The following is a 13,746-nucleotide window of genomic DNA, read 5'->3' as shown; positions in this document are numbered from 1 at the left end:
GCCCTGCCACGGAAAGGCCCCAATGGCTGGTTTTCGCAGGGGATTTTCTCAAGCCAGGCTCGTGCTTTGCGAATGACTGGGGTGGGCCGGGGCGCGCGCACGCGGGCGGGCGCAGGCGCAGCCGGGCCCAGGGTCAGCGGAGTCACGATGGCTCAGCAGCACCGCCCCCTGCATTGCAGAGGAGCGAGCCCCTCCTTTGACCATATAAGGACCTGGCGTCACCAGCCTCTCATGTGATTGGCTGATAACGGGGGAGGCGGGGACGGATTTCCCACGCACCGGCATGGGGTCACGCGGGAGGGCGCCTCCGTTTCCCCGAGGCACGCTGGGAGCTGTAGTTTCGGGGGTGGAGGCCGTAGGCGGGTAACGCCCCAGCCGCGGTCCCCCCGCCCGCGCCGGGTGGGCTGAACGCTGTCCGCCAATAAGAGCAGGGGGGTGGCGCGCGCGCAGGCAGCAGAAGCCGGCCGGTCTCGGAGCGGGTGGCAGCGGCTGCGTAGCTCCCTCAGCGTTGGTGTCGTGTAGGGGCTGAGCGGGGAGTCGCGAGCGCGTGAGTGCGGGTCGCGGGCCCGAGGGGGAGGGGTCTGGGGGGGGGGACCGCGGTGGGGGGGGGCTCCGCGTACTGACCCGGAGCTGGAGGGGGCCTGTGGTGGCCGCGGGGCTGGCGGGCGGGTTCGGGAAGCTGGAAGGACGCGGGGGCGGAGCGGAGGGAGCTGGCCGGGGGGGGCTGGGATACGGGTAACGGGCGGGGGGGGGTGATGCAATGAGGAGGGGGCTGGGCTACGCTAGGCCTGGGGTATCGTCGCCTCCGGGGGAGGGTGTCCCTGCCTGTCCGGGGGCGAAGGGTAAATCTCCTGGTGTCGTAACAAAGGGGGCCTGTGGGGGTCGCCCCCAGCAGGGCGCCTTGCCTTGGGGCTTGGGCGGGGTACCCGCTCCAGGGAGCTTGCCTGAGGGTAGGGGCGCACCCCTCCCGCACCCCGCGAAGCGTTCCCGCTGAGGAGGGGGTTTGAGCCCTTCATGACCTGAAAATGCCCCGTGCCAAACGAGGGCCGCCTCGGGGTGCTCTCCTCAGCATGATTCCACTTCCTCCTCCACCCCCCACGGGTCTTCGCTCTGAAAGCCTTTCCTGGGACCTCTGGTGGAGTTGAAGGTCATGGCGAAACAAATACGTTACCTTGCCTTTGACTAAACATCCTACTGTGCCCTCCCTGTGGGAGAACATGAGAGCATTTAGTTTTGACTTCCCCTTCCGCATTTACCGAGATGTCAGGTGCTGTTCTGCATCTTTTTATCGGTGCTGTAGGTCCCATTTTATAGCTAAGGGTATTTTATAGTTAAGGGCATTCGAAATTGTTACTTCTCCACTAAGAAGATTGTGATAGCTTCTCAATACTGACAATCAGATTAGACCTGGATCTGTTCGTAAAGTGTTGTCCTTTCTCTCCTTGCCCACGATATGTATGATAAAGTGGTGTAAACTTGGTTGTGAAAATATAAATAAGCCAGTCTTTTCAAATTCAGGTGTATACGTCTATATTTAAACGTGAATGGCATCAAAATTATTATTTGGCATATGCATATAGGTAGCTTGCTTTTTGAGTAAATCAGTGCTTTACAAATGACTTAAATACCATGGGGCATTTATTCTCATGAGAGTCCATTTACACTGCACTGTCTGAGATGGAAAGCTTTGTGAGGCACACTCTCTTTATGCCTTGCAGTGCTGAGCACATTGTTAGGAAAACTCAAACAATAAAAATACAGCCTAATCAGCCTGACTAGGAGGTCTGTAATAGTTACTGAACTGACCATCTAAAGTCAGCTTTTTTTCCAGCATTCCTGAATTACAGGAAGAATATAATTAATTCTCTGCTAGTGCCAAAGTCTGAAGAAGGAAGTGATCTATGGTGACATACATGCTTTTTTCTTTTTTTTAAATCCTTCCCTATCAATGCTTGCTGGAAATATTGAAATTGGGTCACTGGCAAGCCTTGATATCAGGTTTTCTTCATTTTTTTTTTTGGTAGTCATCAGTCTGAACAGTGGTGGTCTACTCTTAGCAGCTGTTCCTTCTCGCCCCTCAGTCTTGATAGATAGAACATCTTTCAACTTGAACTTTTTAATTGTAGATGAAATAGTATTGCATGAGAAAAGTATTCATTGATTTGGGAATGATGATCCATTTATTTTTAAAAGGTTGACATGTCCCATATGCAAACTATGGTGTGTCCATCAAACAAACTCCTGCAGGTCTGATATCAATACTAGACCCAGTACCTACTCTCTCTTTAAATATTAGGCTTCTGGCTCTTCAGTAAAAATCTGAATTGAGATAGTTTAAACTTAAAGTAGAGTATACTGGAGGTGCATTTTTCCCTGCTTGTCAAATGTGCTGGCTGACCTTCTGTAGTGGCTTACTGATTTTCCTCACAAAATATGTCAGGGACTCTTCCCCTTCCCCTCCTCCCACTTAAAATCCAGTGCCAGCATGGATGAGTAGCCCCACAGAAATGAAGCAATATGGTGGAGGACAGAAATTTTGCAAGGAAATGCTTCTGATCTAAGCTCTCACTGGCTTAGTTTGTGAAAAACCAGAATTGACTGTGCCTTTCATGAAGGTGCTGGGAACTCGATTCTTTGTGTGGAAAGTACGACAGGAAGCTTTTGCCTAATGGCTTTTTGATATGTCTGTTTGATATGGAATTACTACCAAAGCTTATTCTTGTATTGTAAAAGCCATGCCTACATTCTGAGGTTTTTATATTCATAAAATTGAATTTAGCTTGGTGGTATAGATAAACATTGTAGTAGTTAGTGTGGATTAAGCCATACACCATCTTATTAGTTCAAAGTTTTTTAACTTGTATCTTGTTTATAACTGAATATACAGTGGAAGTTACTGTCCTTTATATACTTGTGGTACATTCAAGGTCTTACTTCTACAGAACTCTCAAATGTGAAAAAACTCCTAAATTCTAAAGCAGATTTTCTTCTTCTCCGCAGTCAACATGACATCTAGTCAGAAATCCGTTCTTCCTAGCTATGAGACTGATAACAGCCAGGCATCAAAACTGATCAGAAAATCTAAAGAGTCACCCTTTGTACCTGTTGGTAAGTTTCAATTTCACAGTGCAATGATGCCGTGGAGTAAGACCAGTAAATCTGGGAAAATACATGGTTGCATAAGTGTTCATGTAATGGGCGGTGATTATAGTAAATGCAGTCACACACTACCAACAGGAAATTACTGTGAAATATTGCTTCCTCATTCGGTATAGTACTGTGATAATTTTGCCCTACCTCTTGAACCTATTATGGTGTTCTACCTGAATTAATACTCTTATCTGGTAGCTTTATCAAACACTGTAGACTTAAAATGTCTATGTATTCCTTGTAATTCCCTCTGTCTTCCATTTAAAAGATAGTTGCTTACACACCCCTTATTTCAAATTTTGGGTAGTGGATCCTATACTTGGGGAAACATACCTTGCAGCAAGCCCAGAGGCCTGGCAGTAGAGGGCTGTCACAGTTCAGGGTAACTGCACCTGTATTCCCTCTCTGTGGCCCAGCAAGGGCACCCATTCTAGGCTTCTGACTCTCATGGCCGTCACCTCTCTTGGATGGTGATATGAGTGTCTCCCTTCTGACCTGGATACTTCCAGGCTGAACAGTTCCCAGCCTTCACTGTTCCCAGCAAGACAGACTGCCTAAGCAGACCTGTTTGCTTTCTCTTCAGAGACTAATAGCAGTGTTAACTGCCCATTGTTTAGGTACCATACAGCTCTTTCTATGCAAGCTTATTTATTCTTAGGATAAAAGAATTAGAGAAAACATATTAAAAACAACAAAAGGACCTACACACATGCTCACCAGAGATCACCCCAGCTCCAACATGGACTCTGGCAGGTGGTTAGTCCTTCAAACCCCAAAATGGGATCTCTTCTATGGTCACAAGTTCACATCAGCCTCAGCTCAGAACTGTCACCCTCATGACTCTAAATCACTGCTTTATCCCGTCTGGACCTTTGAAGAGACCGTGTAGGTAATCAGCCAGGCAGTGGGCTTTTTTGCTCAAAGGAAGCTTCAAAAGGGGTGGGTCACTTCCATCCCCCTAGTCCCAAGTATTTCCTAGGAAATCTACTTCACACATTGTCCCCAAAAGTCCTTTGAAGTTCCTAATATTTCCCAGAGATTGCATTACTTACGTTCCTAGGGAAGCTACATAACCAATTGGATTTTTAATGCAATGGATTCTTAAAATACTTAATTCCATAAGGCTTTTCCAGGATGTCATATGTCACAGGGACTACATCTGGTCACTTCAGACTCTCCCAAATTAGTAAGTGACTAGACTCTTTAAAAAAGTGTGAACTTGCCTCTTGCTAAACTGACAGTTGTAGGTGCTGAAGTCTTCTGGTTGAAGAAATGGACTTTCACATCAGACCAGTTCATTTATGAATGTTAAATAGGACTGGGCCCAGTACAGATATCTGGGGGACACTACTATTTACCTCTCTCCATTCTGAAAACTGACCATTTATTCCTACCCTTTGTTTCCTATCTTTTAACCAGTTACCAATACATGAGAGAACCTTCCCTCTTATCCCATGACTGCTTATTTTACTTAAGTCTTTGGTGAGGGATCTTGTCAAAGGCTTTTTGAACATCTAAATAGAATCATAGAATATCAGAATTGGAAGGGACCTTAGGAGGTCATCTAGTCCAACCCCCTGCTCAAAGCAGGACCAATCCCCAATTTTTGCCTCAGATCCCTAAATGGCCCCCTCAAGGATTGAACTCACAACCCTGGGTTTAGCAGGCCAGTACTCAAACCACTGAGCTATCCCTCCCACACACTACATCCACTGGATCTCCTTTGTCCACATGCTTGTTGACTCCCTCAAAGAATTCTAGTAGATTGGTGAGGCAATTAAATGTGTCCTCTGTTGAGCTAATGCTCCAGTGCACAGGAGAAATAACATGACCTGTCCAATGCCAGTATTCAAGTGAATCCAGGGTCAAACTTGACAGATACAAACAATAACAATCTTCATTTGTGGGTGTCTAGACCAAGAAATCTAGTACTGCTATTAGTGCATGGATGCAGTTTGAACTTTGTTCAGAGTTGCATTTGAGAACTCCTGTTTGTTTTTGAACTACAGCTCTAAGAGCATTCCTCTGAAAAGCAGAGGCAGTTAATTTGCTCTTACGGAAGTTTCTGACCAGTATCAAAACAGCTCTGACGTCCATCAAGGCTGCTATCCCCAGCTGTCTATCTGGAACGAATGTTGTGCAATGATATGCCATGTCTTAGTTTTTTTAACTCAGTTCTCCAGTAATGGAATACCAAAACTCTGTTGGGGGTCCAGTCTGGGCTGGCTTCTGGGTCAGCCTAGACGTTACTTGGGTGGGAAAGGAATTGCCTATTAACTAATTCTACTGAACATAAGCTAACACTGTAGTTACTAGAAAAGGAGTACTTGTAGCACCTTAGAAACTAACCAATTTATTTGAGCATAAGCTTTCGTGAGCTACAGCTCACTTCATCGTAGCTCACGAAAGCTTATGCTCAAATAAATTGGTTAGCCTCTAAGGTGCCACAAGTACTCCTTTTCTTTTTGCGAATACAGACTAACACGGCTGTTACTCTGAAAACTGTAGTTACTGTTAGGTGTTAATGATGGGGCTAAAACACTTGTGTGTGGGGAGGAGGGGTTATAAATAGCTTTTGTTAAATTTTAAGTTGTTGACTTTTACTTTTAAAGCAAGTCTTATGAGTGAGGAATGTAAAATCATGTAATTACTAAACACTTGTTTACCCTGCCTTATAGGGATGGCAGGCTTGGTTGCAGTTGTAAGCTATGGACTGTACAAACTGAAGCACAGAGGCAATACAAAAATGTCTATTCATCTGATTCACATGCGTGTGGCAGCCCAGGGCTTTGTTGTTGGAGCAATGACTTGTGGTATGTATAAAACAGACAGCTGTTGTCGAGCCCTAGTTACCTCTTAATGATGGCAGACTTACTTTAAAAGTGTTCTTTACACTAAAGGATAAATACCTTGGACTAGCTTGTAAACCATTAACTGTTTCCAACTGCACTAGAAACTTGCAAACATAGTAAGTTCTTTTAGTGAGGCTGAGCTAGCAAACTGGTTTCTTGGCTCAGTATCATAAAATTAGTGTGCCTGGTATCTAGGTAACCATGTTTGAACACATCTCTCCAGTTTCTCCCTTGACTTTCTACACAACGCATGAAATTGTGTGTTCACGTTTGGGGCACTTAGCTTGATTTTTTTCCAAAGGTGCTAAGTCAGTGAGGAAAACAAAGAATACAGTTGCCCCATGCATGTTGTGGATATTTTAAGGTGTTTCTGAACTCTTCTGCTTTCTCCAAAGTTATTTGACAATTATTAATTTTAACTTTCTTAAACTCATTTCTCCATGGGAAAGATCAGCAGTTGTCTACAGCTTGCATCTAAATTGAAGGTATAGCTAGACTATAAATCATACTAGCTTTGATACCATCAGTATGTAGAGAGATGTATGTGTGTTTATGTCCTTCATTTTAACAAATGAATTGTGGCTATTACTGAAATTCTAGATGGGAAGTGAGATTATAAAGAATACAGACACCCATATTTTCTTCTCATGCTAGTAGTCTTCCTGGCTGCAGACAGTTCTTGAAATAGTCTTCTACTTTAATAAAGGATGTATATTTAACTGTTTTGCCTGTGTTTGTATTTCAGGTGTGCTCTACTCAATGTATCGGGAATACCTGGCAAAACCCAAGGAGTTGAAAAAAGATGACTGAAATCTGTGTGCTTGGTGGTGGTCTATGTATCTTAGTTATAGACCTCACATTGAGGTGTCATTTTCTTTTTAATAATGAAAAAAGAGGGGTGGGGAATAAAAATAAAATAAAAAATTCAAGGATGTGGTTCTACAATACTGTACATGTCTCGTGCCTGGTATTGAACCTTTAGGTTACAAGTCTGAATCTAGCACAAGTTGGTGGTGACAGTCTGCTGGCTCTCTTGGACTGAGACTACCATACCCACTAGCAACTTGTCTATTGTACAGCATAATGCCTCTCTTCCCTTTCCCACCCAGTCTCCCCACACACAACTGGTAATTGTAAATAGGCCTGGAGCCCAAACAACCTTCTTATATTGGAGAGGTGGTCCCTCCAGCTCATGGCTGAAGCACCTAGGCAAGTCTGTGTGGAGAAGGTTGTACTCATGCCTGTTATCTCTGTCCTGTAGATAAAAGGACTTCAGTCTCCAAGGCTGTAATCTAGCACTTTCACTAGCACTAAACTCACTCAAAATAGTTCTTAAATTTGTATTTAAAAACATTTTGTTCTGACCTATTTTTAGTTTTATTTGAAGTACGAGCTGAGCATTCACTAGTGGATAAAACTATTTAAACATATTTATTACACAATACTAATAATCAAGGCCCAGAAGCTTTTTAATTTTTAATACATTATGGATTGCAGCTTCTCAGATTATTGAATTTGGTAACTGCTCATTTATTTTTGCAGTATTAAGTGTATGATGTAACATTTTTAAATGACATTTTGAAAACTAAATCTGTACTTGAAGTGATGCATTTTAAGTATGTAATTAGAATGCCTGACTTAATTTGTGTGATATTGCTGTTTCAATGGAAGCTCTAAACTTCTTAGACCTTTGCCTTTATTATCCTTGGTGTGAGATCATATGGAGTGCTCTTCCATTAGTGATTTATGGTAACTTCATTAAAATCTAGCCTCATCGCCAAATATATTGATCAAGTGATACACGAATCTGTAAACTTCCACTTTCTTGAACTTGGTGGCATTCCATGGAGATAGCATGGTGTCTAATACAGTATTTGTAATAAATACAGTAAGCAACTCCAAGCTGTCTAATTTTTACTGTGCATGTAACATGGGGAGAGCTGAGGGGCATTGCTGGGTTCACACACAAGCAGTATGAGGGAATCCCCCTGATGCTGTGAAACTCAAATCTACCTTCAGGCTTTCTGGCTGTCCTGTCCCCTGTATGGGAATGGTCGCTGTGGGAACTGTCTCCTACTCCAGGATGGGAGATGGCCTGCGAGCAGGCTGATGGGGTGGGCTCATGGTTCAGCCTGGCCCCTGGGGGGAGGGTTGAGGGGATATAGATCACAGGAGCTCAACTACTTGCACCCTGTGGGGGGCTGGGATCCTGGGGGTGCTGTGTAGGGTGACCGTATTTCCTCAAAATGAAAATGGGACACCTTATGGGGCACTTGTCCAAGATGCTTGTCTGAGCCCTCCTCCCTACATGGGGCTGGTGCTGGTGTTGCTGGCTGCCAGAGACCCTGGGCGGGGCTGATGTTGGTGTTGCTTCTCACTCAAGCCCTGCCTGCCTACCTGTGTGAGGCTGGGGCTAGCATCGGTGCTTGCCTGAGCCGTGACTGCCTCCCTGTACAGGGCTGGCATCACCGCTTGCCTCCCTGTACCCCACTCTTTTGACAAAACAGGGCATTGTCCCATTTGTTCTTGCTAATTGATCAAGCTGGCAAGAGCAAAGGGGACAAAGGCCCACTTTTGCTAGAAAAGTCAGGATGGCCAGTACAGGGCTTAAAAAGTCCTGTCCCAGCCAAAACAGGATGTATGGTCGCCTTCGTGCTGTGGGGTCTGCACTGGGTCTGGCAGGGGCACCGGGGCTTTGATGAGCTAGCTACAGGTCATATCACGGGATGTGTGTGTGTGGAAGGTGGAGCACTTCTCTCTGATGCCCTGGGGGCAGGAGTTGGACTTATCCTGTACCTTTGGGGCAGGAGAGGGTGACTAGCCAAGGCCCTTGCAGTGGCAGGGTCTGGTCTCAACCAAAGTCTATAGACTGATGGTTGGGGGTGCTGGGATGAGGGTGGCACCAAACTGAACCCCTTGGTAGAGGATAGCATTGAGCTGTGCCTGAAGGATGTGTGGAGGAACTGAGCCTGGGTCCTGGTGAGGGGTTGTCAGTGGCACTGATGCTTAATTGTAATGTAGAATACCAGTGTAATGCAATATGTCCACAAATAGATGTATCTGTGTGTGTGTGGCCGTGCACATATCTATGGATATTTATATACATACTGGCCTCTTTAGCCATTTTCTGATGCTGCAGCCTGACACACACGCAAACGACCCTTTCCTCACAATATGAAACTATTTTAGCATGGCGATGTATCTGTGGCCCTGAGGAATTGCATAACAAAATGTGGGATAGGGCCAGATTTACTGTGTGGATTAATAGAACTATCTACCAAATTCTAGTCCATATGTCAGGCAGGTATAGCATGAAGATCTGCTTAGGGTACATATATTGTTAATTGTGCAGGATGAGACTGCTGCCAGGGGATGGTTTGTTTATCATTCAAAAGAGGGGGACTTTGTTTTCCTGATTTCAAAACAGGAGTTATCACCTCAGTATGTAAATTATCCCATACAACATGTTAAGGGTATTGGAAGGGAAAGTATCACCCTTAGTTCACTTAAAAGGGCCTACATGTTTACTGTATGTAAATTGGAAAAAAGTATTACCACATGTAGAAAGAAAAGGAGTACTTGTGGCACCTTAGAGACTAACCAATTTATTTGAGCATGAGCTTTCGTGAGCTACAGCTCACTTCATCAGATGTTTACCGTGGAAACTGCAGCAGACTTTATATACACACAGAAATCATGAAACAATACCTCCTCCCACCCCACTGTCCTGCTGGTAATAGCTTATCTAAAGTGATCAACAGGTGGGCCATTTCCAGCACAAATCCAGGTTTTCTCACCCTCCACCCCCCCACACAAATTCACTCTCCTGCTGGTGCTAGCCCATCCAAAGTGACAACTCTTTACATAATCAAGTCGGGCTATTTCCTGCATAGATCAAGGTTTTCTCACATCCCCCCCACCCCCATACACACACAAACTCACTCTCCTGCTGGTAATAGCTCATCTAAACTGACCATTCTCCAGGTTTAAATCCAAGTTAAACCAGAACATCTGGGGGGGGGGTTAGGAAAAAACAAGAGGAAACAGGCTACCTTGCATAATGACTTAGCCACTCCCAGTCTCTATTTAAGCCTAAATTAATAGTATCCAATTTGCAAATGAATTCCAATTCAGCAGTTTCTCGCTGGAGTCTGGATTTGAAGTTTTTTTGTTTTAAGATAGCGACCTTCATGTCTGTGATTGCGTGACCAGAGAGATTGAAGTGTTCTCCGACTGGTTTATGAATGTTATAATTCTTGACATCTGATTTGTGTCCATTTATTCTTTTACGTAGAGACTGTCCAGTTTGACCAATGTACATGGCAGAGGGGCATTGCTGGCACATGATGGCATAGATCACATTGGTGGATGTGCAGGTGAACGAGCCTCTGATAGTGTGGCTGATGTTATTAGGCCCTGTGATGGTGTCCCCTGAATAGATATGTGGGCACAATTGGCAACGGGCTTTGTTGCAAGGATAAGTTCCTGGGTTAGTGGTTCTGTTGTGTGGTATGTGGTTGTTGGTGAGTATTTGCTTCAGGTTGCGGGGCTGTCTGTAGGCAAGGACTGGCCTGTCTCCCAAGACTTGTGAGAGTGTTGGGTCATCCTTTAGGATAGGTTGTAGATCCTTAATAATGCGTTGGAGGGGTTTTAGTTGGGGGCTGAAGGTGACGGCTAGTGGCGTTCTGTTATTTTCTTTGTTAGGCCTGTCCTGTAGTAGGTAACTTCTGGGAACTCTTCTGGCTCTATCAATCTGTTTCTTTACTTCTGCAGGTGGGTATTGTAGTTGTAAGAAAGCTTGACAGAGATCTTGTAGGTGTTTGTCTCTGTCTGAGGGGTTGGAGCAAATGCGGTTGTATCGCAGAGCTTGGCTGTAGACGATGGATCGTGTGGTGTGGTCAGGGTGAAAGCTGGAGGCATGCAGGTAGGAATAGCGGTCAGTAGGTTTACGGTATAGGGTGGTGTTTATGTGGCCATTGTTTATTAGCACTGTAGTGTCCAGGAAGTGGATCTCTTGTGTGGACTGGACCAGGCTGAGGTTGGTGGTGGGATGGAAATTGTTGAAATCATGGTGGAATTCCTCAAGGGCTTCTTTTCCATGGGTCCAGATGATGAAGATGTCATCAATATAGCGCAAGTAGAGTAGGGGCTTTAGGGGACGAGAGCTGAGGAAGCGTTGTTCTAAATCAGCCATAAAAATGTTGGCATACTGTGGGGCCATGCGGGTACCCATAGCAGTGCCGCTGATCTGAAGGTATACATTGTCCCCAAATGTGAAATAGTTATGGGTAAGGACAAAGTCACAAAGTTCAGCCACCAGGTTAGCCGTGACATTATCGGGGATAGTGTTCTTGACGGCTTGTAGTCCATCTTTGTGTGGAATGTTGGTGTAGAGGGCTTCTACATCCATAGTAGCCAGGATGGTGTTATCAGGAAGATCACCGATGGATTGAAGTTTCCTCAGGAAGTCAGTGGTGTCTCGAAGGTAGCTGGGAGTGCTGGTAGCGTAGGGCCTGAGGAGGGAGTCTACATAGCCAGACAATCCTGCTGTCAGGGTGCCAATGCCTGAGATGATGGGGCGCCCAGGATTTCCAGGTTTATGGATCTTGGGTAGTAGATAGAATATCCCAGGTCGGGGTTCCAGGGGTGTGTCTGTGCGGATTTGATCTTGTGCTTTTTCAGGAAGTTTCTTGAGCAAATGCTGTAGTTGCTTTTGGTAACTCTCAGTGGGATCATAGGGTAATGGCTTGTAGAAACTCGTGTTGGAGAGCTGCCGAGCAGCCTCTTGTTCATATTCCGACCTATTCATGATGACAACAGCACCTCCTTTGTCAGCCTTTTTGATTATGATGTCAGAGTTGTTTCTGAGGCTGTGGATGGCATTGCGTTCCGCATGGCTGAGGTTATGGGGCAAGTGATGCTGCTTTTCCACAATTTCAGCCCGTGCACGTCGGCGGAAGCACTCTATGTAGAAGTCCATGCTACAAGGGGCCACAGCAATGGTTCCCTCACCCCACCTAGCAATATTGTTAACCTATCCAACTATACTCTCAGCCCAGCAGAAGCAGCTGTTCTATCTCGGGGCCTCTCCTTCTGCCCCTCCACCCCCACGAACATGATACAGTTCTGTGGTGACCTAGAATCCTATTTTCGACGTCTCCGTCTCAAGGAATATTTCCAAAATACCTCTGAACAACATACTAATCCACAGAGGTCTCCCTGCCAACACTACAGAAAGAGGGATTCTAGATGGACTCCTCCTGAAGGTCGAAACAGCAGACTGGACTTCTACATAGAGTGCTTCCGCCGACGTGCACGGGCTGAAATTGTGGAAAAGCAGCATCACTTGCCCCATAACCTCAGCCATGCGGAACGCAATGCCATCCACAGCCTCAGAAACAACTCTGACATCATAATCAAAAAGGCTGACAAAGGAGGTGCTGTTGTCATCATGAATAGGTCGGAATATGAACAAGAGGCTGCTCGGCAGCTCTCCAACACGAGTTTCTACAAGCCATTACCCTATGATCCCACTGAGAGTTACCAAAAGCAACTACAGCATTTGCTCAAGAAACTTCCTGAAAAAGCACAAGATCAAATCCGCACAGACACACCCCTGGAACCCCGACCTGGGATATTCTATCTACTACCCAAGATCCATAAACCTGGAAATCCTGGGCGCCCCATCATCTCAGGCATTGGCACCCTGACAGCAGGATTGTCTGGCTATGTAGACTCCCTCCTCAGGCCCTACGCTACCAGCACTCCCAGCTACCTTCGAGACACCACTGACTTCCTGAGGAAACTTCAATCCATCGGTGATCTTCCTGATAACACCATCCTGGCTACTATGGATGTAGAAGCCCTCTACACCAACATTCCACACAAAGATGGACTACAAGCCGTCAAGAACACTATCCCCGATAATGTCACGGCTAACCTGGTGGCTGAACTTTGTGACTTTGTCCTTACCCATAACTATTTCACATTTGGGGACAATGTATACCTTCAGATCAGCGGCACTGCTATGGGTACCCGCATGGCCCCACAGTATGCCAACATTTTTATGGCTGATTTAGAACAACGCTTCCTCAGCTCTCGTCCCCTAAAGCCCCTACTCTACTTGCGCTATATTGATGACATCTTCATCATCTGGACCCATGGAAAAGAAGCCCTTGAGGAATTCCACCATGATTTCAACAATTTCCATCCCACCACCAACCTCAGCCTGGTCCAGTCCACACAAGAGATCCACTTCCTGGACACTACAGTGCTAATAAACAATGGCCACATAAACACCACCCTATACCGTAAACCTACTGACCGCTATTCCTACCTGCATGCCTCCAGCTTTCACCCTGACCACACCACACGATCCATCGTCTACAGCCAAGCTCTGCGATACAACCGCATTTGCTCCAACCCCTCAGACAGAGACAAACACCTACAAGATCTCTGTCAAGCTTTCTTACAACTACAATACCCACCTGCAGAAGTAAAGAAACAGATTGATAGAGCCAGAAGAGTTCCCAGAAGTTACCTACTACAGGACAGGCCTAACAAAGAAAATAACAGAACGCCACTAGCCGTCACCTTCAGCCCCCAACTAAAACCCCTCCAACGCATTATTAAGGATCTACAACCTATCCTAAAGGATGACCCAACACTCTCACAAGTCTTGGGAGACAGGCCAGTCCTTGCCTACAGACAGCCCCGCAACCTGAAGCAAATACTCACCAACAAC

At 45.7% G+C, this 13,746-nt stretch overlaps 1 protein-coding gene across 1 annotated transcript; it reads left to right on the top strand.

Moving 5' to 3' along the window:
* Positions 1-371: 371 nt before the first annotated feature.
* On the top strand, positions 372-7,904 carry HIGD1A (HIG1 hypoxia inducible domain family member 1A). Its single transcript, XM_073334805.1, has 4 exons — positions 372-547; positions 3,001-3,108; positions 5,829-5,963; positions 6,748-7,904. Exons 2-4 carry the CDS (start codon positions 3,006-3,008, stop codon positions 6,810-6,812), a joined length of 303 nt encoding a protein of 100 aa, XP_073190906.1. The 5' UTR covers positions 372-547; positions 3,001-3,005; the 3' UTR covers positions 6,813-7,904.
* The last annotated feature ends 5,842 nt before the right edge of the window (positions 7,905-13,746 follow it).

The sequence above is a fragment of the Lepidochelys kempii genome, chromosome 2, assembly GCF_965140265.1.
Source record: "Lepidochelys kempii isolate rLepKem1 chromosome 2, rLepKem1.hap2, whole genome shotgun sequence".
NCBI classification, from domain to species: domain Eukaryota; kingdom Metazoa; phylum Chordata; order Testudines; family Cheloniidae; genus Lepidochelys; species Lepidochelys kempii.
Note: the sequence above shows the minus strand (reverse complement) of the source record. Positions and strands in the feature narration are given on the sequence as shown.